The sequence below is a fragment of the Balaenoptera borealis genome, assembly GCF_965194805.1.
Source record: "Balaenoptera borealis genome assembly, chromosome: 17".
NCBI lineage: Eukaryota > Metazoa > Chordata > Mammalia > Artiodactyla > Balaenopteridae > Balaenoptera > Balaenoptera borealis.
Genome location: NC_138876.1, coordinates 33,452,047 through 33,476,877, shown reverse-complemented (window position 1 = coordinate 33,476,877; position 24,831 = coordinate 33,452,047). Strand labels below are relative to the sequence as shown.

The 24,831-nt window shown below is 42.3% G+C and overlaps 1 protein-coding gene across 5 annotated transcripts in view; it reads left to right on the top strand.

The window, feature by feature from the left end:
* The window catches only part of BAALC (BAALC binder of MAP3K1 and KLF4), a 94,988-nt gene that overhangs the window by 31,086 nt on the left and 39,071 nt on the right, over positions 1–24,831 (top strand). Inside the window, exon 2 of one of the 5 annotated variants that reach the window (XM_082364465.1) lies at positions 975–1,184. The exons of 3 other annotated variants lie outside the window; for them this stretch is intronic. In XM_082364465.1, the coding sequence (XP_082220591.1) occupies positions 975–1,184 (210 nt within the window). Of the gene's footprint in view, positions 1–971; positions 1,185–24,831 lie in introns of all 5 variants that reach the window. One more of the 5 variants, XM_082364464.1, reaches the window with a different exon arrangement.

The following is a 24,831-nucleotide window of genomic DNA, read 5'->3' as shown; positions in this document are numbered from 1 at the left end:
TTGAAGTCTGTCCTTTTTACTGTGGAGTATCTGGCTGGGTCATTCCATTGAGGAACTCTTGATGTTTGTATTTTTAGGCCTTTTTGAAAGGAGGGGGTGATCAGATTCCACTGGGCAGATTCTTCCAATTTCCTGCATGGAGGGTGTCTGCCTGTTTGAGTTGGGGAAGAAGTCTGGTGTCTCATGCTCCCTATTTTCAGTTTAATAGCCCTGACCACCATTGTTCTAAGTGATCCTCAGTCCAGAAATTTTCACCAGAAAATAACACTACAACCTCCTTCAGGGTGGAGGAGGGTCAGTCATTCAGATCTACTATGTTGGGGAGAGAACTTGGGATTCTAACTGCTTCTTAACCTGATTTCCCACAAATTCCTTCTCTCCCACTTCCAAAAGTCTCCATTGTCTCTAATTCCTGTCTCTAATTAAAGGATATGAACCATGTTCATGCTTCTCAGCTTTCCCATCTTCTGTTAGGATTCATCTTTCTGAGACGGCTAAGCCAGTAACCACATGCTCATCTCCTTTCCAGCTTCCAAAATTTTGTATTATGTTTTCTCTCCTCTTCTCTTTGTCCTTGTGGGTTTATTCCTTTAAAAAAAAATCCCTTACATTTGTTTTAGTGGGACTTGGGAGTAGAATAGAGCTAACTGCAATTGCAATTATAAAATTTTCCATTTAAAAATTGGAGTTCAATGAGCCTGCTTAAAATAAAATAAAACCTTGGTTATAGTAGAGAAAAAGGATTTGATGGTTCTGGCGGTTTTGTATTGGATGAGGTAGTGGATAGAATTGTGTCTCCCAGAAAGATATGTTCAAGTCCTAACCGCTGCCCGCCCCCCTCCCCGCCCAGTGACCCTAACCTCTGAATTTGATCTTATGTGGTAATAGAGTCTTTGCAGGTGTAGTCAAGTTAAGATGAGGTTATACTGGATTAAGGTAAACCCTAATCCAATGACTAATGTCTTTATAAGAAGGAAATTTGGACACAGACACAAAGAGGAGAACACCATGTGAAGACAGAGGCAGAGGTTGGAGTGATGCATTTACCAACCAAGGAACACCAAGAATTGCCAGCAGCCACCAGAAGCCAGGAGAAAGGCATAGGACAGACTCTGTCTCTTGGTGCCTCCAGAAAGAACCAACTCTGCCAACATCTTCATTTCAGACTTCCAGCCTCCAGAACTGTGAGAAAATAAATTTCTGTTATTTTAAGCCACCCAGTTTGTGGTACTTTGTTAACGGCAGCCCCCAGAAACTAACACAGATGAATATTGTTATGTAACTTAGTGTTCTTAGAAATGAAATGTGCTTTGAGAAACGGAAGGTGATTTTCCCTGAAACAGGAATTTGTTCTCTACACCATTTGTTATCTGGAAGTTTCATTTAGTATAAGTTTTAATTTTTCTTGAACACTATAAAATTGTCATTATGTAGCACCCCAGTTTGGGTTCTGCCTCAACTTTGCTGCAGCTGCTTTATCTTGGAATTGTTACTCCAGGATTCTTTTAAGTGTGAACGACTAGGCTTTCCTTTAAATCCATTTTTGCTGTCCTTACTCTCTCTTTGGACTTCTGCTCTGCTTCTGTCCCTTTTCTAACCCCTGCCCCTGTCCTTGTCTCCTTCTGCATCTGCATGGGACAGTGTATAGTTCCAGCAGACTTTTCTAGACTGCCTTTAAAATAATTGTCTGGGGACTTCCCTGGTGGCGCAGTGGTTAGGAATCCGCCAGCCGATGCAGGGGACACGGGTTCGAGTCCTGGTCCGGGAAGATCCCACATGCCTTGGAGCAACCAAGCCCATGCACCACAACTACTGAGTCCACGTGCCACAACTACTGAAGCCCGCACGCCTAGAGCCCATGCTCCGCAACAAGAGAAGCCACCTCAATGAGAAGCCCACGCACCACAACGAAGAGTGGCCCCTGCTCGCCGCAACTAGAGAAAGCCCGCACACAGCAACGAAGACCCAATGCAGCCAAAAATAAATAAATAAATACATAAATTTATTAAAAAAGTAATTGTCTGATGGTACCTGTGGGTTTGATTGTTTGGCTTTTTTGTTTTTCAAGTGAAAAGAGTATTTGACTAATTAGCTTTTGGCAAATTGGTCTTTCAATGAGTTGCCTTTGGGTGAATTATTTTTTGACAAAATGATCCAGAGGCCAAACATCCTATACAAGGAAGCATGTTTTGCTTTAGGAAGTCAGTAGAAGGTTGTGAGAATTATGTAGCCTGCATTCTATTCTGGCTTGCTTCTTATTTGCTGAGACTAATTTGTAGACCTTCTAAGCACCAGTTTCCCTGTAAAAATGGGGAAAATAATGCCAACTCTTGATGGCCAAAAAGCATATGAAAAGATGCTCAACGTCACTAATTATTAGAGAAATGCAAATCAAAATTACTGATACAATGAGGTATCACCTCACACCGGTCAGAATGGCCATCATCAAAAAGTCTACAAACAATATATGCTGGAGAGGGTGTAGAGAAAAGGGAACCCTCCTACACTGTTGGTGGAAATGTAAATTGGTACAGCCACTATGGAGAACAGTCTGGAGGTTCCTTTAAAAACTAAAAATAGAGCTACCATATGATCCAGCAATTCCACTCCTGGGCATATACCTGGAGAAAAGCATAATTCAAAGAGATACATGCACCCCAGTGTTCATTGCAGCAATATTTACAATAGCCAGGACATGGAAGCAACCTAAATATCCATCAATAGATGAATGGATGAAGAAGATGTGGTGTATATATACAATGGAATACTACTCAGTCATAAAAAAGAATGAAATAATGTCATTTGCAGCAACATGGATGGACCTAGAGATTATCATACTAAGTGAAGCAAATCAGACAGAGAAAGGCAAATATCATATGATACTACTTATATGTGGAATCTAAAAAAATGGTGCAAATGAACTTATTTACAAAACAGAAACAGACTCACAGACTTAGAAAACAAACTTATGGTTACCAAAGGGGAGAGGAGGGGGGAAGGATAAATTAGGAGGTTGAAAAAAATAATGCCAGCTTCACAGGTGTAAAGATTAATTGACCCACGGATAACTTAAATTTAAAATTTGCTTAAGAATGTACACATTGAATTGGGAAAAGCCACTCCTAACAGCTCATAAACAGTCATAAAACAAAGAATAATTTACAAAGGGGAAACCCACAAATAAGAAAGCCTGAAGAATAGCTGAATAATTAGTAATTTTCTTAATAATTAATTAGTAATTATTATTAATTTGCATTCTGAATAATAGCATTAATTTAACAGGTAATTTTGTTTTGTAGAAACTGAATTGCAACTGTTAGTTTTAGTGGTAGAAATATAAGTTTATTTATTTTCTATTTCACTTTTGTCCACTTGATGCTTTTTTTTTTTAAGGAAATTTTATTTATTTATTTATTTATTTATTTATTTGGCTGCGTTGGGTCTTCGTTGCTGCACGTGGGCTTTCTCTAGTTGCCGCGAGCGGAGGCTACTCTTCATTGCGGTGTGCGGGCTTCTCATTGCAGTGGCTTCTCTTGTTGTGGAGCACGGGCTCTAGGCATGCAGGCTTCAGTAGTTGTGGCACACGGGCTCAGTAGTTGTGGCACACAGGCTCTAGAGCACAGGCTCAGTAGTTGTGGCGCACGGGCTTAGTTGCTCCGTGGCATGTGGGATCTTCCCAGACCAGGGCTCGAACCCATGTCTCCTGCACTGGCAGGCGGATTCTTAACCACTGCGCCACCAGGGAAGCCCCACTTGATGCTTTTGATTTTGGAACACAGTGGTGGACCATCATTTGCGTCATTGTCATTATCACTGTTATTTTTCATTTTAACAGTGATGCCAATTTTCACCATCCATTACACTTACTGCAGGTCGATTCCTCTAAGGATGGGAACTGTACACCACATCTGCTTACAATGGGATACCATTGTTTCCAGCTCAGTGCCCTCTATTTCCTTGTGTTGGGTGATGACACAAGTCTCTTACCTTTTCTCTACTTAAATAACTCAGAAGTCTTTATCCATGAAGTCATTTCCCCTTCATAGTGCAGAGGTCCCGTTTATACACTCCTTTCTTCATACTTCAAGACTATTAAAGGAGTTGGTGCCAACACAGCCTTAAAAATAATGCAAACATGGGCATCAAATCATGGAATTCTAAGTTGAAGTCATCCGGATGATCACAAATATGCATATAATAATTTTTTTTCACAATTATCATCCAAATGGAAGCACAAGAATATAACCTCAGTCCCCCCAGGAGTTTGCTGACCCCTGCGTCTTTAGGCACATTAACCCAGATGTAAGAAAGCATCCAGCATGTAGTAGTCACTTGGTGAAGGAAAGTTTTAATGATATTTATGCCAAAACCATCCACTAAGGCCAGAGATTTCCAACCTGTGTATTTAAAGTTAAATCAACTGGGTATCAATGATGCCATGTTTCAAAAAATTTAAAAAGGATCAGGGAAAACATTACTCAACTTAAACTTTAACAAAGTTGAATTTGAATCTAAGTAACTGGTAACAGTGGTGCCGGAAGTGTGTAACATGAAGTGCAGAATGCAAAACTAGTTATGGTCCTTGCCCCAGTCGTGCAATTTTCATAGGAACCAGAAGGCCCTTGAGAAATTACTTTTCAAACCTATCACATAAAGAAGGAAGAGGCTACGGAAAGGAAACCGTTTTCACAATGAGCAAGAGTTATCCTAGCAGAGATACTCTGGGGCCCATGCCAGATACCTCAATCCATACTGGATCCTTGGGATCTGTGCTGGACACCCCAGGGCCCATGCCAGATACCCCAGGGTCATGCTGTACACCCTGATCCACACCAGACACTCCGGGGTCATGCCAGATGCCCTGGATCCACACCAGATGTCCCTAGGATCTATGCTAGGCACCCTGGGGCTCATGCTGGACACCTTGGGGCCAACACCAGACAGCCTGATTCCATGCCAGATGTCCCCAGATACACACCAGATGCCTAGACGTTGCTTTCTCTCTGCTTTTCTCTCTGCTCTGAAAATATACAAAACCATGTACATCCTCAAAAAGTCCTTATAAAAGTCACACCTTTAAAAAAATGGCCTTGCCCTGTAAACAACAGCTTTTGGAGGATTTGAACCCCAGAAGCTGATGGCTCATTAGATTCTGAAGAGGGACTAGATCCTGAAGCTACTCCTCAAGTCTCCTGCATCAAGATGGACTTCTTGCAGGAAAGGACAAATACACAAATTCCAACTTGGTTGTCAGGGAAACCCCTCTGGCATATCACCCCTCAAAAGAATACCAGTGTGTTCTGGAAATAAAGGAGAAAGTCATTTGTGTGTTTGATGAGAACAAACTGAAACAAGACCACAGCTTCTCATGTCAGGCAGAGCCAGGGGCCCAGCAGCAAAGCAAACTCCGGGCCAAGACCTGGGCAGGGCTTCCTCCGTGGTGCTCATGGCACCGCTGCTGCCCTTCCCAGACCTTGGGTGTCTGCTCTGGGGATATCAGCTAGCTGATTTTCTGGGCTCACCTTATGCAGTACAAAGATGTGGACGAGGGTCAGAGGAAACCCTAGACGAGTGTGTTTGGAAATGTACGATGTACAAAGGATAATTCGTAGATATTTGGACCTGGAAGAGACCTGAGGATACAGGCACCCACTTCTTTAGATTCACTCTGGGAAGGCGCCTGGGCTATGCCCTTTGGTTGGATAAGCTTGGGAAATGCTCCACGCTGTGAACTCCTCTTAGAGTCACAATGTACATGAGCATATTAAGGGCTATGAGAAATCCTATAGTAAATAAACCTGTTTACCTGAATGGTGGCCCCAAAGCCAGGTCACCAGTCCTAATCCCCAGAACCTGTAAATATTACTTTATATGGGAAAAAAGTGAATATTATCTCATATGACAAAAGATATGATTAAGTTAAGGATCTTGAGAGTAGTAGCTTATCCTGGATTATCAGGATGGGCTCTAAATGCAACAATGTGCAACCTTAAAAGAGAGAGGCAGAGGGAGTTTCAACACAATACCACACACAGAGAAAGAAGGCCACATGGAGACAGAGGCGGAGATTGGCTGCAGCCACAAGCCAAGGAATACCAAGGAATGTCAGCAGCCACCAGAAACTAGATGAGGCAAGGAAGGCCAGAGAGAGGTGGCCCGCCCTGCTGACACCTTGAATTTGTACTTCTGGCCTCAGAACTGTGAGAGAATAAAGGTCTCTTGTTTTAGCCATCAAGGTTGTGGTACTTTATTACAGTAGCCACAGGAAACAAATACATCTTTGTTTAATGCAGAGTTGCCCAAACTTACCATAACAGAATACCCAGTTATCATTCTGGAAACTTAATGCTCCCAAGAATTCACTCTGGGAAACATCACTTGAGATGAATTCACGAATGACTGAACCATAGTGGTGTCACTGAGGAAATTTACAAGTCTGGGTCCATCCTGAGGTTACTGGAGTCCACAGACTGGCCACAACTGCAGGCCACGCCACATGCTTTTCTTTGGTCCCCCTATCAGAAAGGGCATCTTGTATTTCTTGCTGCCTCTTACCCATCTTATCTGTTTGTACTGTTTTACATCTGTGAGGTGTAACATTCAGATCCTTCTGACAGTTCTACCTATTACACAGGTCATAAATGCTCTCGCAGATGTGCCTGACATCTTTGCTTCATAAGTGTTCTTGCAGTCTCTCCCAAGGTAGTTTTGTAGGGGGAATCCTCTTTCTAAGGCTGGACTGCACAAAGAATGTCAGGATGCCGGGGAACGGAAACTAGACAGAGGGTTTCACGTGGTCTTTTATTCCCTATTAAATTCAGTGCTCAGACTGTTCTTAGGTATCACCTGCATTGCTTTCAACTCTTTGCCTGGAGGTGACCACTTCAAAGGACTGTGTGGTCCCAAGCTCCAATATGGTGTTGCTTTCTCGGGATGGGGTTCTACACCCACAGTTGGCCTTTGGCAGAGGATTTCTGCATCACCTGCTCAGCAGCTTGTCCCTTTTAACACCATTTTATGGGATACGAGGGCAGAGGTTTTGATTACCTATTTAGCCTTTCCTCAACTCCATTCCAACCCCCATGGGTTAATGCCATTAGATCTCACCAAGGGCAGTGTCTCAGGGGAATCCTTAAGGGACAAGGCACTTTGTAAATAGATTAGAAAGTGTACCCTTAATGGGGGAGAAGCTATCAGGGTCTCTAAGCCAAGAATTTTAAAGGGGAGAGTCTTTTCTCAGGGCTAACATGGAAAACTATGGAAACAGGAATCAGTGATCTTTCACAATCCTTGCTTAGGAAAAAAATGGTCATAAGAAGAAAAAAATTGCTTGTTTGTTCTAGCACAGTTTTCACCATTCTTAGTACAAGGATTGTTTTATAATGTCAAAAATTTCAGTATTCAGTATAATGTCCAAAACTTTCAATATTCAATAATTGAGGCTTCCCTGGTGGCGCAGTGGTTGCCAAGTCTGCCTGCCAATGCAGGGGACGCGGGTTCGAGCCCTGGTCTGGGAAGATCCCACATGCCGCGGAGCAACTAAGCCCGTGCGCCACAACTACTGAGCCTGAGCTCTAGAGCCCGTGAGCCACAACTACTGAGCCTGCGTGCTACAACTACTGAAGCCCACACGCCTAGAGCCTGTGCTCCGCAACAAGAGAAGCCACCGCAATAAGAAGCCCGCACTCCGCAATGAAGAGTAGCCCCTGCTCGCCACAACTAGAGAAAGCCTGAGCGCAGCAACGAAGACCCAATGCGGCCAAAAATAATAAAAATAAATAAATAAAATAAATTAATTTTTTAAAAATTGAGAAAAATTGCCCCCCCAATTGACAAAAAGCTATTATGAATTCAGTAATGCTTTTAAATGAATTTCCTTTTTTGAGTTCACCTACATTTGGAAAACAGTAGTTAACATGTGAGACATAGCATTTTTTCAAGCTATAGGCAATGCTTAATATGTACTTGAATTTGCAGACTTTACCATAACCCACCTGGGCAGTGGTTCCCAAATATGGCATATGGACCAGTATCAGTCCTGACCAAGTTACCACTGGCTTGCAGCAAAACGAGAAACAGAGCCAGTTTAGTGAGATTTTCACAGTGTCACTGAAGTGTTACCGCTACAAGGGTAGGGGCCATGTCTTCTTCATATGGTCACTGCTGTATCCTTAGCGCCTAGTACAGTGTCTGCCACATAGTAAATGTTCACTGTTTATTGAGCGAATGAAAAAATTAGTCAATTGAAAAGACAATTCTTTATTCTGATATTTCTTAGTGTGATGGTATATAGTAGTTTGATTTTTTCAAGCTTTATTTAGCAAAATAAAAAGTCCAAAACCCTGTTTTGTTTCCTGTATCAATTAGGCTTAGGTTTAATTGTGAAGAAGAAACCTGAAAAGTAGTGATTTAAAACAAGATAAATGTCTATTTCCCTCCAGGGCCAGTATGGCAGCTCTTAAGTCCTCAGGAACCCAGGCTTCCTCTAGCTCACTGCTCTGCCATGAGCTTACTGCCCTGCCATGCTCAGGTGGCCTTTAAACTTACGGTCCAGGCATAACATTCACATTCCAGATATCAGGATAGGGGAAGAGAAAGGAGAAGGACCTGCCTCCTTCCTTTAAGGAAACTTCCTGGTAGTATCCTATATCACTTATATCTTATTGGCCAGAACTTAGTCACATGACCACATCTAGCTGCAAGGGAAGCTGGGAAAAGTCTTTTAGCTGAGTGGCAACATGCCAAGCTAAAAACCAAGATTCTGTTACTAAGGCAAAAGCAAAGGATTAACATTAGATGGCAGCTAGGAGTCTGGCCATGATTCCCCCAATTTTTTCAGATCATTTTAAAAATATGGGAACCACTGCTGAAGGAGGCTTCCCCACTTCCTTCTCCGTGCATGCAATTATACAGGACAGAGCCGGTCAGAATGTGGCAGACTGTTTTATCCTCTTCAGTTACTCATTTTTCTCATCGTGCAGCACACTGGAGATCTCATCCCTGTGACGCTGCATTGGGAACCTCTGCCCTGTGCTGTCTCAGCTCCAAAGAAGTTGAGATGGGAGGGGCTGGTGAGGATGGTTCAATCTCTGCTTATGATTGGTTTCCTTCCAGTCTTTTCCAACGGTGGGCTTTCAATTCCTAGGCTACCAATTGGCTGGGGTTTTATCTTGCTTAAGTCATGATCCAGGAAGTTTTTCATTATGCCTCAGTGTAAATCAATATTTCAAAGGAAGAATTGTGGATCAAAAACTTTTGTTTTTTGAGGGTGGAGGCTCTGGGACCCTGTTCTCCCTTTCTACTGACTACTGTCCCTTTGCTAGGCTTGAATGAGTTTGAGCTGATGAGTACTGGTTTCTTTTCCCCATGTGTTTCCAGCCTTGTGTGGGAAGAAAGTTTAGACAAAATATTCTTTTACTCATTTTACAAAGGTTTTCCTTTGGGTTTCTGTTGTTCAGATGGATAGTCCTCAAACTCTAGAAATAAGATGGTGGGGATATTTGGATCTCAGAATTTCAGTTTCTTTTGATAGCCACCTATCCCATGCAAAATTCCCCACCTCCTCAACAACCTGTGGTCCTCTGGAACCTGAGTTTCTGGTTTTTACTCTGCGTACAGCTGCCTAATATTTCCACAAAGTGAGTAGGGCAAAGGTGATACTTGGAGTCACAGAGTCCGGAGTTGTAATCCTGACTTTGTCTCTTACTAGATTAAGACTCTGGGAAAGTTACTTGAACTTTCTGAGCCCTGGTTTTCTTATCTGTTGTCCTGGGATAATAAGAGCACTTACCTAGTAGGGTAGTTGTGGGTATTAAATGAGAGAACATAGCGTAACTAAAATTTATTGAGAATTTATTATGTGCCACACAATATTCCAAGTGCTTTGTATGTATTAACTTGTTGAATTCTCCATGAACTTTTTGAAATAGGAGCTATTATTGTTCCCATTTTTCAGAAGAAGAAACTGAATCACAGAGAAGAGAAGTAGCTTTCTTATGGTCATTCTGTGTTCCTGGCACATAGAGTGATGGTTTTCATTAGTATACTCAATGGTGGAGAAATTAGGAACCATCTGGTCTACCATTGTCTTCAGAGCTCAGCCTGGAGCTGCTATTTAGTAGGGTAATTTTGTAATGGCAAAGGAATATGTCAAAGTGTATTTCTCAAAATGTTAAAACCTTAATTCTCATACAAATAGTGAGCAGGTGTCACTCTTTAACTCATTAATAAGGGTCACAGCAGGATGATAAAGCCAGGTCAAAAGAGAATATGCGGGTGTGGTTATTAAAAGGGCAACAGGAATCCTCGTGGTGATGAAACTGTTCTGTATCTTGACTGTGGTGATGGCTACGCGAACCTACATATGTGTGAAACTGGATGGGACTAAATACAGATGCACAAATGAGTACAAGCACAGCTGGGGAAATCTGAGTAAGATGGATGGATTGTACCCATGTCAGCACCCTGGATGGGATCTTGTATATAGTTCTGTGTGAAACTGGTAAAGGACACACAGAGCTCTCTGCATTATTTCTTACAACTGTATGTGAATCCACACAAATAAAAAGTTTAATTTAAAAACAAAATATAGCTCAGAAAAAAATATGAGACACTTTTTTTTTTTAATAGGCGGTGGAAAGAAGGAAGCTGAAATAAAGTTACTAAATTAAATATAAAACTCGTTATATCCTATGGGGCAAAAAAGAAAAAAAACCATAGTCTTTGGGGTTACCCTCTCTAGCAAGTGAAAAGAAACACATTATCAGTTCCCAGAATTATAAAGGATTTGGGTCATGACCAAATGTGTGAACAAAGTTGCATACTCTAGAACAGGGTTTCTCAACCTCAACACTATTGGCATTTTGGGCCTGGAAAATTCTTTGTTGTGGGAGGCTGTCCGGTGCATTGTACGACGTTTAGCAGCATCCCTGACCTCTACCCACTAGATGCCAGTAGCTGCCCCCCAGTTGACAACCAAAACGTCTCCAGATGTCTTTAGCAGGTAACGTCATCCTGGTTAAGAACCACGGTATTAGACTCTCAGGGTCCATGGAGCCTGAAGACCTTTAGGTGAGCTTGTTAGGAAGTGTTCCTAGCATGACATTTATCATCTCTTCCAGCTTTTGGGTAATTGTTCTTCACAAATAAAACTACCAATTACAGGGTCCCTGTGCTGGACAGAAGCACAATGAGCTCTACCAAGAGTCACAGACTTTTAGCAGAACAGACGCCTCAGACATTCCCTAGGTCTGGTCCAGCCTCCTCATTTTCCAGCTGTGAGTGGAGATGGCTTCTCTGAAGGCAGACAGCTAGTTCCTGGCGGAGTGCATTCAGTTAAGCTCTCTCTTGTTCCAAAATGGATTTGAGCCAGTCACTGTGGAGTCATTGCAACTTTGTGAGCATCGGTTATGTGCTGATGTACTGGAAATGGTACTGAGGTGGATGGGGGTAGTCGAGGGTCATGGTGGCCTTAGGGTCTCAGGGCTTAGGGATGTGTAATGAGGACTAGAATTCCCAGTTACTGATCAAGGAGGGGTGGCTGTACCCACCGCTGGAGCCCTGAGTTGTTGCTCTCGGCCAGAGGGAATGCGAGGCCCAGGCCGGGTCCTGGGATTCCTGGCAGCCCAGGAGAGAATGATAAGAGAGGGGGATGCGGAACTGGGGAGCTGTGAAGAACAAGGGAGAGAAAGGAGCAGATTTATAGCTAAGAGATAAGGGCAAAGGTAGGACAGAGCCAGCTAGTGGGAGGAACACAGTTCCAAGATGGAGAACAGGAGACAGTGGAGCCCAAGGCAGAGGAAGCGACCACACAGCGTTCAGAACCCAGCAGTGCCAGCGGCTCGTTGTTACTAGTCATCGTCGGTCCTTAGGGAGCTGACTGCACGGGAACCTGAATCCGGGTCTTCCAGGCTGCCCTCACCAGGGCGTATGCGCTTGGCCACGGGGCAGATACGGCCTCTGGAACTGGGGTTTGAATGCTAACCTCCAAAAAATCTTGGCAGAATCCAGGCCTGGCTGGCACAGGGTCTGCTTCCAAGATATTTTAGATGCAGGGCGTCAACCTCACACACAGTAGCAGTTCAAGGAAGAGGCTTCCAACTTCAGCATCCTACAAGATCTTCCGTCCTTCCTCGTGACTCACTACAGGGTCCAGAGAGAAGTAAACTAGAAAATAGGGACCAGTGGGAGAGCCGCCCTGCCCCAGGTGTCAGGAGGTCCCTGCAGTAGTAGGTGGACCATTTAGGCTTCAGTACAGCTGCCACAGAATCACTAGCAGTGGTCAGTACTTTTCCAGCACAGAGCTTGGGGTGAGTACTGCAGCTACCCAGCCCCATCACCCCTGTTGCATACGGCCCCACTAATCTAGGTGCATAATTACTCAAATTGGTCCCAGGCATAGAAGTCATGGTTGTGTCGTTGGAATACCTAAGTTTGCAGAGCGCTGTTAGGTACTAACCGAATTCCCATGTGTGGTCCCTGAAAGCAGGAGGGGAAAACTTTCATGATGCCAGGTATATTAGTTTCCTGTTGCTGCTGTAACAGATTACCACAAATGTAGTGGCTTAACCAACACAATTTATTACCTTCCAGTCTGTAGGTTAGAAGCCTGAAGGGGTCTCACTGGGCTAAGGTGTCAGCAGGGCTGCTTTCCTTTCTGGATGCTCTAAGGGAGAATTCATTTCCTTGCTCTGTCTGGCTTCTAGAGGCTGCTCACACCTCTTGGTTTATGGCCTCTTCCTCCACAAAGCCAACGAGCGAAATTGCATCTCTCCGTGCCTTCCTTTTGTAGCCATGTCACCCTTTGAGTCTTATTCTTCTGCCTCCCTTTTCTACTTTTAAGGACTCTTGTGATTACACTGGATAATCCAGGATAATCTATTTTAAAGTCAGCTTAAAATAGCAACCTTAATTGGAATTAGCAACCTTAATTACATCTGCAACCTTAATTCCCCTTTGCCATGTAACCTAATACAGTCACAGGTTCTGGAGATTAGGAGCAGACACTTGTGGTGTGTGTGGAGGGGCATTATTTCTGCCTGCCACACCATGTCCCCAGTCAGAGTTGTGCTCGAAACCTTGAGATCTGCCATTCACTGAGTGTCTTCTGTGTGTCAGACAGTAAAGTAGGTGCTTTATAAATTATCTCATTTAATCTGTCAACATTCAAGCCCTAATTTACAAGTGAGAAAATGCTGGCTCACAGAGGTTTAGTCACACAGCTGGTGACTGTGGAATTTAGTCTGTATGTCCTCCAGTCCGTGCTGCCTTCTGCTACCCTTTGCTCCTCCCAAACAGGCCCAGAGACTTCAAAATGTAAATATATGTGGGGTTGATGGACAAAAACACAGTAAGAAGTCACCTCTGAACTTGAAGCCAAGGAGAGTCAACTTAACGTAGATGAGAGGGGCAACCAGAAGCGGTGACTCATCCAAAGAGAATTGGTGACTATTCGACTGCAGACAACAGAAGGCCATCGGGGGGGGCAGGCTCGGGAGACCTATCTGGACTAGAGCACAGAGGGCTGTCATTTACTTTGTTGATTTATAACTTGCCTGATGTAGGGCTACCTTTGGAGTCTGTTGAAAGCAGGTTCTGTTTCATAGAATGTCTCAGTTTTTTATCCAGCCCTCTGTAAAGGGAGGGCACAAGTGTCATGACAGAGAGTAGAGCAATCTTCCTGTCCTGGGCTTCACCACTCCAAAGCCTGGCTGGAATAGCCTCAAAAGCTTCTCATTCTTTGTGCTCTGTTCTGTACTCACCAAGCAACTTTCTGCCTGATTTGGTCTTTTATAGCTAATTGGCTGTCCTGCAAAACCGTGCCAGCCCTCAGCCAGGCCCTGATTACTGCAAGTCGACCGTTTGACTCAATCTAGATTGGCCTCGTCTCTCATTCCTTTCATTGACCCTCCAAACCTTCACCGCCCTGCAGACCCCCATTCCCATCACTGGCCCCTTCCTCTCAGGGGAGCATTGCGCCTCCTACTTCTGCTGAGAAATGGACCAATGAAATTTTCAAATTTTCTTCTCCCAACTTTTCTGTTTTTTTCCCTCTGTTTTCAGCTTCTGGATTGCTGTTGTTTTTCTCCTTTCTTTTCCCCCATTCTAGTTTGGAATTTTCGCAATCTCTTTCTATTCTAGTGGTTATCCTAAAGTTGTGACATATACACTTAATTTATCAAAATCTGAAGTTTATAAATACCTTTCCTTGTTCCTGTGTGAGCTTAATTCCTTCCTATAAAAAAAACCAAAAAGACACTGGTGCTTGAGATTAACACGTGGGGCTCTGTCCCAGGCCTCAAGGTTAAGTGATGAAACTTGTAACCAAAGACACCTCAGTGAGTGATCTGGGGAGTTTGTAAACTGGAGTCTGTTGATACCGTGTTATCTTTCCTCCCCCAAGCAGGGCCATTTGAGAAAGAAAGGATTCAGTCACCTGTCACCAGCTCTGATTTCTGCTAGTCCTTTCTCTTTGATACTAAGTGTGTTAGTTTTCTAGGGCTGCTGCAACAAAGTACCACAGATGGGATGGCTTAAAACAACAAGAATTTATTCTCTCCCTATTCTGGGGGCTAGAAGTCCAAGATCACGGTGTCGGCAGGGTGGTTCCTTCTATGGGCTGTGAGGGAGAACCTGTTCCATGCCTCTCTTAGCTCCTGGTAGTTTGCTGGCAATCTTTAGGGTTCCTTGGCTTGTAGAAGCATCAACTTGACTTCTGCCTTTATATGGTTTCTCCCTATGTGTGTTTGTGTCCAAATTTCTCCTTTTTATAAGGATACCAGTTATCATGGATTAGGACAATTACCTCATCTTAACTAAGTTAACTAATTACATCTACAGCAACCTCCAAATAAGGTCACATTACGAGGTCCTGGGGATTAGGACTTCAATATATGAATTTGGGGGGGGGACACAATTCAACTCATTGTACTAATAGAGTAAGTATACTAATAAACATAATAAGTTTAACTATAATAAGTATACTAATCCTTTCTAATGCATTTGTGAAAAAATCCATATCTGAAGGGTACTTTTGAACATAAGGGTTTAACCTCCATGGTACTAATGAAGCATACTTTATTTTTTTTCCAGCTTTATTGAGATATAAGTGACATATAACATAAACTTTACATATAGCATGTAAGTTTAAGGTGTACAATATGATGATTTGATATATGTATATTGCAAAGTGATCACCACAATAAGGTCAGTTAACACATCCATCACCTCATATAGTTACCTTTTTTTTTTTGCGGTGAGAACTTTTATGGTCTGCTCTGTTAGCAACTCTCAAGTATATAATCCAGTATTGTTAACTATAGTCATTAGGATGTATCAATACATTAAATCCCCAGAACTTATTCATCTTATAACTGGAAGTTTGACCACATTCACTCCCCACGCCCACCCATGACAACCACCCATCTACTCTCTGTTTCTATGAGTTCAGTTTTTTCAGATTCCACATGTAAATGAGATCATACAGTATTTGTCTTTCTCTGTCTGACTTATTTCCTTAGCATAATGCCCTCAAGACTCATACGTGTTGTCACAAATGGTAGGAATTTTTTCTTTTTATGGCTGAATAATATTCTATTATGTATGTATATGTACATACTATATTTTCTTTATCCGTTCATCCACCAATGGACATTTAGGTTGTTTCCATATCTTGGCTATTGTGAATAATGCTTCAATGAACAGGGGGTGTAGGTATCTCTTCAAGATGATAGTGATTTAATTTCCTTCAAATATACCCATAAGTGGAATTGTTAGATAATATGGTAGTTCTAGTTTTAATTTTTTTGAGGAACCTCCATACTGTTTTCCATAATGGCTGTACCAATTTATATTTCCACCAACAGTGCACATGTGTTCCCTTTTTCTACATCCTCGCCAACACTTATTTCTCTCTTTTTCTTAAATAATGGCCATTCTAACAGGTGTGAGGTGATATCTCATTGTGGTTTTGATTTCCCTGATAATTAGTGATGTTGAGCACCTTTTCATTTACCTGTTGGCCATTTGTATGTCTTCTTTGGAAAAATGTCTATTTAGATCTTTTGCCCATTTTCAAATTGGGTTGTTCTTTTTCTATTGAGTTATGTGAATTCCTTATATATTTTAGATATTAACCCCTTGTCAGATACATGATTTGCAAATATTTTCTCTCATTCTGTAGGTTGCCTTTTCATTTTGCTGATGGTTTCCTTCACTGTGCAGAAGAATTTTAGCTTGATGTAGTCTCACTTCTTTATTTTTGCTTTTACTGCTTGTGCTTTTGCTGTCAAATGCAAAAAATCATCACTAAGACTCGTGTCAAGGAGCTTTCCTTCTGTATTTTCTTCTAGGAGTTTTACAATTTTAGGTCTTACACTGAAGGCTTTAATCCATTTCGAATTGTTGTGAGTGATATAAGACAGGGGTCTAGTTTCATTCTTTTGCATGTGGATATCCAGTTTTCCCAACATCATTTACTTAAGAGACTATCTTTCCCCCTAATAAGGCATTATACTTTAGTTTATGCCAGGGCTTCTCGACCCAGCTGGCCTGCATTACTGCCTCATACGTGGTCTGGGAAAACAGAAACCAGTGTGCGTTTTACCAAGAGCCGGGTGTGCATCCTTCCAGCGCTGGGACTCCGTTCTTGAAGGTCAGCTGCATTTCCATGGAACACATCTTACCTCCAAGGAATAGCTTGGTATTGCAATTCCAAAGGTGCCATATGTGCTGACCTAGAGGTCTGTTTTCTTAGGTGCACCTGCCTTAAATTTGTGTTTGTTTGTTTCTCCTTCCCAAATACACCTGTGGGAAACAATGTCTTTCTTAGAAACGGTTGAATGGTGGGGCATCTCAGTCGCTGAATTTTGGGGGGGCACTAGAACTGGAATGGAAACCCATCCCTCACCTCTGAAGGGAGGAGAGGGGATTGGAGCAGTTTACCGCTCCCTGCTTGCACTGTTCAGTTAGCTAGGAAACACCTTTCTGCAGTTCTAAGAACTCTGCAGGTTGTGAGATGAGCTTAACAGCTTTTAAGAGGGGAAAACACTGAGAGGATAAAATATGGCATCAATTTAAAAATATACTCTAATATCAGAAACAAAAATGTGCTGTTTGGAATTCAAGATGTACACTATTTCCTTTTGGTTTTAATTGAAGTATAGTTGATGTACAATATTATATGTTCCAGGTATACAATATAGTGATTCACAATTTTTAAAGGTTATACTCCATTTATAGTTATTATAAAATATTGGCTATATTCCCTGTATTGAACAATATGTCTTTGTAGCTTATTTTATACATAACAGTACCTCTTAACCCCCTATATTTATTACCTCTCCCCTCTTCCTTCTCCCCACTGGTAGCCGCTAGTTTGTTTTCTATATCTGTGAGTCTGTTTCTTTTTTGTTATATTTACTAGCTTGTTGTATTCTTTAGATTCCACATATAAGTGATATCCTGTGGTATTTGTCTTTCTCTCTCTGATTTATTTCACTTAGCATGATGCCCTCCAAGTCCATTCATGTTGCTGCAAATGGCAAAATTTCATTCTTTTTTGTGGCTGAGTAGTATTGCATTGTATATATACACCACATCTTTATCCATTCATCTGTTGATGGACACTTAGGTTGCTTCCATATCTTGGCAATTGTAAATGCAGCTATGAACATTGGGGTGCATGTATCTTTTCGAATTAGTGTTTTTGTTTTTTCCGATATATACCCAGGAGTGGAATTGCTGGGTCATATCGTAGTTCTATTTTTATTTTTAATTTTTTTTGGTGTTTTTAAAAAAATTTATTTATTTTATTTTTGGCTGCATTGGGTCTTTGTTGCTGCACGCGGGCTTTTCTCTAGTTGCCGTGAGCGGGGGCTACTCTTCGTTGTGGTGCACAGGCTTCTCATTGTGGTGGCTTCTCTTGTTGAGGAGCACGGGCTGTAAGCGCGCGGGCTCAGTAGTTGTGGCTCATGGGGTTCGTTCCTCCGTGGCATGTGGGATCTTCCCAGACCAGGGCTTGAACCCGTGTCCCCTGCATTGGCAGGTGGATTCTTAACCACTGCGCCACCAGGGAAGCCCCATTTATTTTTAAATTTTTATTCATTTATTTTTTAATTTAATTTCTGCTGTGTTGGGTTTTTGTTGCTGTGCACCGGCTTTCTCTAGTTGCGGCGAGTGGGGGCTACTCTTCACTGCGGTGCGCGGGCTTCTCATTGCAGTGGCTTCTCTTGTTGTGGAGTATGGGCTCTAGGCTCATGGGCTTCGGCAGTTGTGGCATGCAGGCTCAGTAGTTGTGGCTCATGGGCTCTAGAGCGCAGGCTCAGTAGTTGTGGCGCACGGGCTTAGTTGCTCCGTGGCATGTGGGATCTTCCCAGACCAGGACTCGAACCCGTGTCCCCTGCATTGGCCGGCGGATCCTTAACCACTGTGCCACCAGGGAAGTCCTATTTTTAGTTTTTTGAGAAACCTCCATACTGTTTTCCACAGTGGCTACACCAATTTACATTCCCACCAGCAGTGTACGATGGTTTCCTTTTCTCCACCTCCTTGCCAACATTTGTTATTTGTGTTCTTTTTGGTGATAGCCATTCTGACAAGTGTGAAGTGATACCTCTTTGTGGTTTGGATTTGCATTTCCCTGTCTATTAGTGATGTTGACCATCTTTTCATATGCCTGTTGACCATCTGCATTTCCTCTTTGGAAAAATGTCTGTTCAGGTCTTCTGTCCATTTTTCAGTTGAGAATTTTGGTTTTTTGATGTTGAATTGTATAAGCTGTTTATATATTTTGGATATTAACCCCTTATGGGTCATATCATTTGCAAATATTTTCTCCCGTTCAATAAGTTGTCTTTTCATTCTGTCGATGATTTCCTTTGCTTTGCAAAAGCTTTTAAGGTTAATTAGGTCCTATTTGTTTATTTTGCTTTTATTTCCTTTGCTTTAGGAGACAGATCCAGAAAAATATTGCTGTGATTTATGTCAGTGTTCTGCCTATGTTTTTCTCTAGGAGTTTTATGGTTTCTGGTCTTATATTTAGGTCTTTAATCCATTTTGAGACTGTTTTTGTATATGGTGTTAGAGAATGTTCTATAATAATTTCATTCTTTTACATGTAGCTGTCCAGTTTCCCAGCACCACTTATTGAAGAGACTGTCTTTTCTCCATTGTATATTCTTGCCTCCTTTGTCAGAGATTAATTGACCATAAGTGTGTGGGTTTATTTCTGGGCTCTCTGTCCTATTCCATTGATCTGTGTGACTGTTTTTGTGCCAGTACCATACTTCTTAAAAAATTTTTTATTGAAGTATAGTTGATTTACAATGTTGTGTTAATTTCTGCTGTACAGCAAAGTGATTCAGTTTTATATATATATATATATATATATATATATATATATATATATTCTTTTTCATAGTCTTTTCCATTATTTTTTGTCACAGGATATTGAATATAGTTCCCTGTGCTATACAGTAGGACCTTGTTGTTTATCCATCCTATACATATTAGTTTGCATCTATCTGCTAGTCCCAAACTCCCAGTCCTTCCCTTCCCCACCACCCCTCCCCCTTGGCAAGCACAAGTTTGTCCTCTATGTCTGTGAGTCTGTTTCTGTTTCATTGATATGTTCATTTGTGTTGTAGTTTAGATTCCACATATAGGTGATATCATATGGTATTTGCCTTTCTCTTTCTGACTTACTTCACTAAGTATGATAATCTCTATGTCCATCCATATTGCTGCAAATGGCATTATTTCATTTTTTATGGCTAATATTCCATTGTGTGTGTGTGTGTGTGTGTGTGTGTGTGTGTGTATATATATATATATATATATATATATATATATATATTTCCCATCTTCTTCTCTTTTTTTTTTGGCTGCACTATGTGGCTTGTGGGATCTTAGGTCCCTAACCAGGGATCGAACCCGTGCCCCCTGCAGTGGAAGCGTGGAGCCCTAACCACTGGACCTCCAGGGGATTCCCATACTGCATCTTTTTTAACCATTCATCTGTCAGTGAACATTTAGGTTGTTTCCATGTCTTGGCTATTGTAAATAGTGCTGCTATGAACATAGGGGTGAATGTATCTTTTCGAATTATAGTTTTGTCTGGGTATATGCCCAGGACCAGGATTGCTGGATCATCTGGCAACTCTATTTTTAATTTTTTGAGGAACCTCCATACTGTTTTCCATAATAGATGCACCAATTTACATTCCCACCAAAGTGTAAGAGGTTCCCTTTTCTCCACACCCTCTCCAACATTTGTTATTTGTAGACTTTTTAATGATGGCCATTCTGACCCACGTGAGGTGGTACCTCCTTGTAGTTTTGATTCACATTTCTCTAATAATTAGCAATGATGAGCATCTTTTCATGTGCCAGTTGGCCATCTTTATGTCTTCTTTGGAGAAATGTCTATTTAGGTCTTCTTTTAACAATATTAATTCTTCTAATCCAAGAACATGGTATATCTTTCCATTTGTTTGTGTCATTTTCAATTTCTTTCATCATTGTCTTATAGTTTTTTGAGTACAGGTCTTTTACCTTCTTAGGTAGATTTATTTCTAGGTATTTTATTCTTTTTGATGTGATGGTGAATGGGATTGTTTCCTTAATTTCTCTTTCTGATAGTTCATTGTTAGTGTATAGAAAAGCAACAGATTTTTGTGTATTAATTTTGTATTTTGCAACTTTACTGAATTCATTGATGAGCGGTAGTAGTTTTCCAGGGGCTTTTTTAGGATTTTCTCTGCATAGTATCATATCAAGATGTACACTATTTCTGAGTATCTTCTAAGTGCTGGTGCTAAGAGTATAGTGTAGAGCAAGTTAAACACAGTCCCTGTCCTCATGGGGCGTATTCTCTAACACTGGAGACAAACAGTAACCAAGTCATTAATGAAATAGTCACAAGTGTGTAAAGGGCTTTGAACTTGAAATACAAGGCACCATGGGAGTGGACACTTGTGGGAAGCTTGGATTCACTACTTTGTCTCCTTCCCCACTTACTATGCCTGGAGAGTGGGGCCCACCCTCCATTTCCTTTTTATATGAGTCCTCTTTTCTTTCCTCTGCTTGTTGCCAGGGTCTTGCATTAGCACTCACTGTAGCCCACATGCCCAGTTCTATACTTGCACATAATTTAAATGTTTGTTCAGTGGGCTTGAAGAATGAGATGTCAAGCCCCTTCAGGGCAGGGGCCAAGCCTCATTGGCCTGTGATTCCCCCACAGGGTCCATCAAGTAACAGCACCCAGTGATCACTATCCACTGAAGGAATGTCCAGGAGTCACCTCCTGCTTCCCTCTGGGGAAAGTCAGCTAGCATGTCGTAAGGCACCTGCTCTAGTGTCAGGCCTGCTCTAGCTGCTTTATTAGATGAGGAAACTGACACTTAGAGAAGTAACTTGCTCAAGATCATTTAACAAATAGGTGATGTTGAAGGGCTTGGACTCCAGCTCCGTCTGACAGTAAAGCCAATTCTCATGACACTGTAGCACCTCAGCATCAGACATAAGAGGCCAAGGAAAATATGGTGAGTCAATGAATCTGGTTCCTTTTGAAAATTCCAAGGGGCCTTGCTTCTTGTCACCAAGCTCCACTTCCATTGCCCAGGGATTGTTTTCTGTCTCAATGCCTCCTCTTCACCCAAGCTAATCTTCCTGCTGCCCTGGAGACACTTGATTAAATTTGCCTAGGAAACACCTTCTTGCGTTCTCTGTCTGCCAGTGCACATACTGGAATGTCCACACCCCAGAAACAGAGTCTGGAGTTTATTCTCCTTTGGCTGTGGGTAAATTGACTTGTGACCGAGAGAATAGTAGTGGGTAATCTTGAGCCAAAACTATTTGGTATGGTTCAAAGTTATGGGATTTTCCAGGTTTAATCCAAAGATCCTCAGGTCTCACTGGCCTCTGGGTACAGAGGAGCTCACAAGAAAAACAAAGAGCATGTTTCACTGTTCCTCACCACTGCTTACTTGTGCTCTCGGTCCCCTAGCCCTTTGCAGTCTCCCAAAGTATTTCAGGGTGTCCCCAAGGTGGGACTGGCCAGCTGCTGTTCTGCTAGCCTGGGGTCCTGTTTTTGCTTTTAGGGTTTTTTTTTTTTTTTTTACTTTCTGTTTTAGAAACTGCCCCCTCACTTGCTGTCCTCACTCCCCACACCCGTATCCCAGGCACTGGCGTATCTTCCAAGTACCTTTATTTTTGCAACTGGGCATCACCGCCACTTCCAGTGGGCACTGAAGTCTCCTCTTAGTTATGGCCACAACCACTAAGACTCTAAAGAAGAGGTCCTCAACTAGGCAGTTTTGCCCCCTAGGGGACATTTGGCAAGGTCTGGAGACATTTTGGGTTGTCACAACTCGGGGGCGGTGCTGTAGGCATCTAGTGGGTAGAGGCCAGGGTGCTGCCAAACCTCCGGCAATGCTCAGGACAGTCACCCCAGCAAAGAATTATCCATCCCCAAATGTCAGTAGCGCTGAGGCTGAGAAACCCTGCTCTAGGCCCGGGATGTCCAGAATGAGCAGAGTTATAATATCAAGTAGGAAAGAAGACTTCTCTCCCATTTCTGTGTTATGCTGTAATCTTAGCGGGGTCCCCAGGTGGTGTTGTTTGTACCCTATGACTTAGATAAATTTTTGACAAGCAGCTTTCTGAATTTTTGCTTATGCTCCCTTGGGTCAGGTTGTGGACAGAAGACAGATCTCAGGGCTAAAGGCTGATTCTCTTTAAAATTGCTCCTCCCCTCCGACCTTGAGGCTTGGCTCTTCTCCATACTGGGTGAGGCCTGCTGGGCCTGGCTCCTCTTCCCTTAGGGTGAGTTATTTGGGGAAGGCTAATGCAAATATGCCGCTAGCTCCCACCAGTTGGCCCTGACGTGTCTGAACTCCAGTGCCGGTCCCAGCTTAAGCTCGAACTTGAGAGAATCTTTTGTGAGTTGATGTCCAGTCAACTCAGAACAGAACTTGGATGAGTGCTATTGAAGATCTACACTGTGAGTCAGTTAGGACTCTTTTGGTGGCAAGTAATAAACAAACAGATCAATATCCACCAAGATAAAACTCTAATCAAAAAAGGGACGGTAATTGGCTCAGGTAACAGAAAGGCCAGGTGTAGGACTGCCTTGCGGTGAGACTGGGTTCAAGGCTTACATGATGTCAGGGACCCCATGTCTCCCTGTCCGTCTCTTAAGCCCCTTATTCTGTGTGGGCTCCATTCTCAGAAAGGGCCTTCCCTCACGCTGCCACAGCCCCACCTCAAAGCTCCCAGATTCAAGTCCAGTGGGAAAGAGAGCCTCTTCCATTAGCTCCTGCAGAGGTCCTGAGAGTTTCTGGCTTGGGTCATGTGATACCCCTGAGCCAATCCCATAGTCCCTGAGAATGCAGAGTGTTGATTGGCTTTGCGCTTGGTCACATGCTCCAACTCAGATGACCCAGTCAGAAGGTGGGAGGGTGAGGTTACTGGGAAAAAGATACTGTAGCCGTGGGGGACAAGCCGACTGCCCTGGTTTATAATGTTAGGTTCTATCAAAGGGGCTGTGGGATTACTATGGAGATCAGGGAGAGAATCTCTAATGAAGAATATATCATTTTAAAATGAGAAAGGATTGATAATTTTATGCTTAAGCAAACTGGACTGCACGGTGTGGGGAGCATGGATTCTGGGAAGGTGCAGGGAGTTTAAAGGAACCTCTGATGGAAAGGAAGTATTGCCTGCATGTTCCTCCAGTTATACTCTTTATAGAGTCCCCGCATTTGACACACCCTCCCCTGCCTCAACCTTTCAATACATGAAATGTATAAACACTTTGATATTTTCTTGATAATATGCCACCATGTATTCAACTGTGATGAACACTTATATTTTTCTATATCTTAATTTATTCATGCTTAAAATTTTTTTTTCTTAAAATTTCTTGTGAAATCTCACATCTTTATTTTATTAGGCAACTTTCTAAAGCAATGTTTCATTATTTTCTTTGAAAAGTCAAAATGTGGCAATTGGGGCTTCCTGGTGGCGCAGTGGTTGGGAGTCCGCCTGCCAATGCAGGGGACACGGGTTTGAGCCCTGGTCTGGGAAGATCCCACATGCCGCGGAGCAGCTAAGCCCGTGCGCCACAACTACTGAGCCTGCGTGCCACAACTACTGAGGCCCGTGTGCCTAGAGCCCGTGCTCCGCAGCAGCAGAGGCCACTGCAGTGAGAGGCCTGTGCACCGCGGCGGGGAGTGGCCCCTGCTCGCTGCAAGTGGAGAGAGCCAACGCGCAGCAACGAAGACCCAATGCAGCCAAAAATTAATTAATTAATTAATTTAAAAAAAAAAAATGGCAATTGAAGTACTTTTAATTTCCATTAGACTTTAAACTGCATTTCTTTAACTTCATACCCAAGTGCTATTTTTAAGCATATCTTTTAAATAAAAGTCAATTTTAAAGAAAAAAAAGCCTTTGTACCTGTCTCAGTATAGTAGGGAGGCTTAAAAGAAAGCAACTAGTCAGCGCCTGACATGTAATAGGCTCTCTATAAATAGAAACTCCCTTCTGATTCTTTTTAGGACCATTAAAAATTCTGATGAAGGAAAAAAAATGGACTATATCCACTATGGTTTGTAGAGATGGTGATATTCATGTTTTCTAAGAGGTTATAAGACTTAAACCTATGTTATAGTTTCATTTTAAATAAAATATGTAATTTAATAATTAAAAATGAATTAGAGAACAAATAGTGTGCAAATTTGTTCCAAAATTATTGTTATATTTCCCATGCTTTATTTAAGAAAAACATAGTGTTTTTTTCTTAAAATGAGAGCAAAAACTAAAATGCCAAAA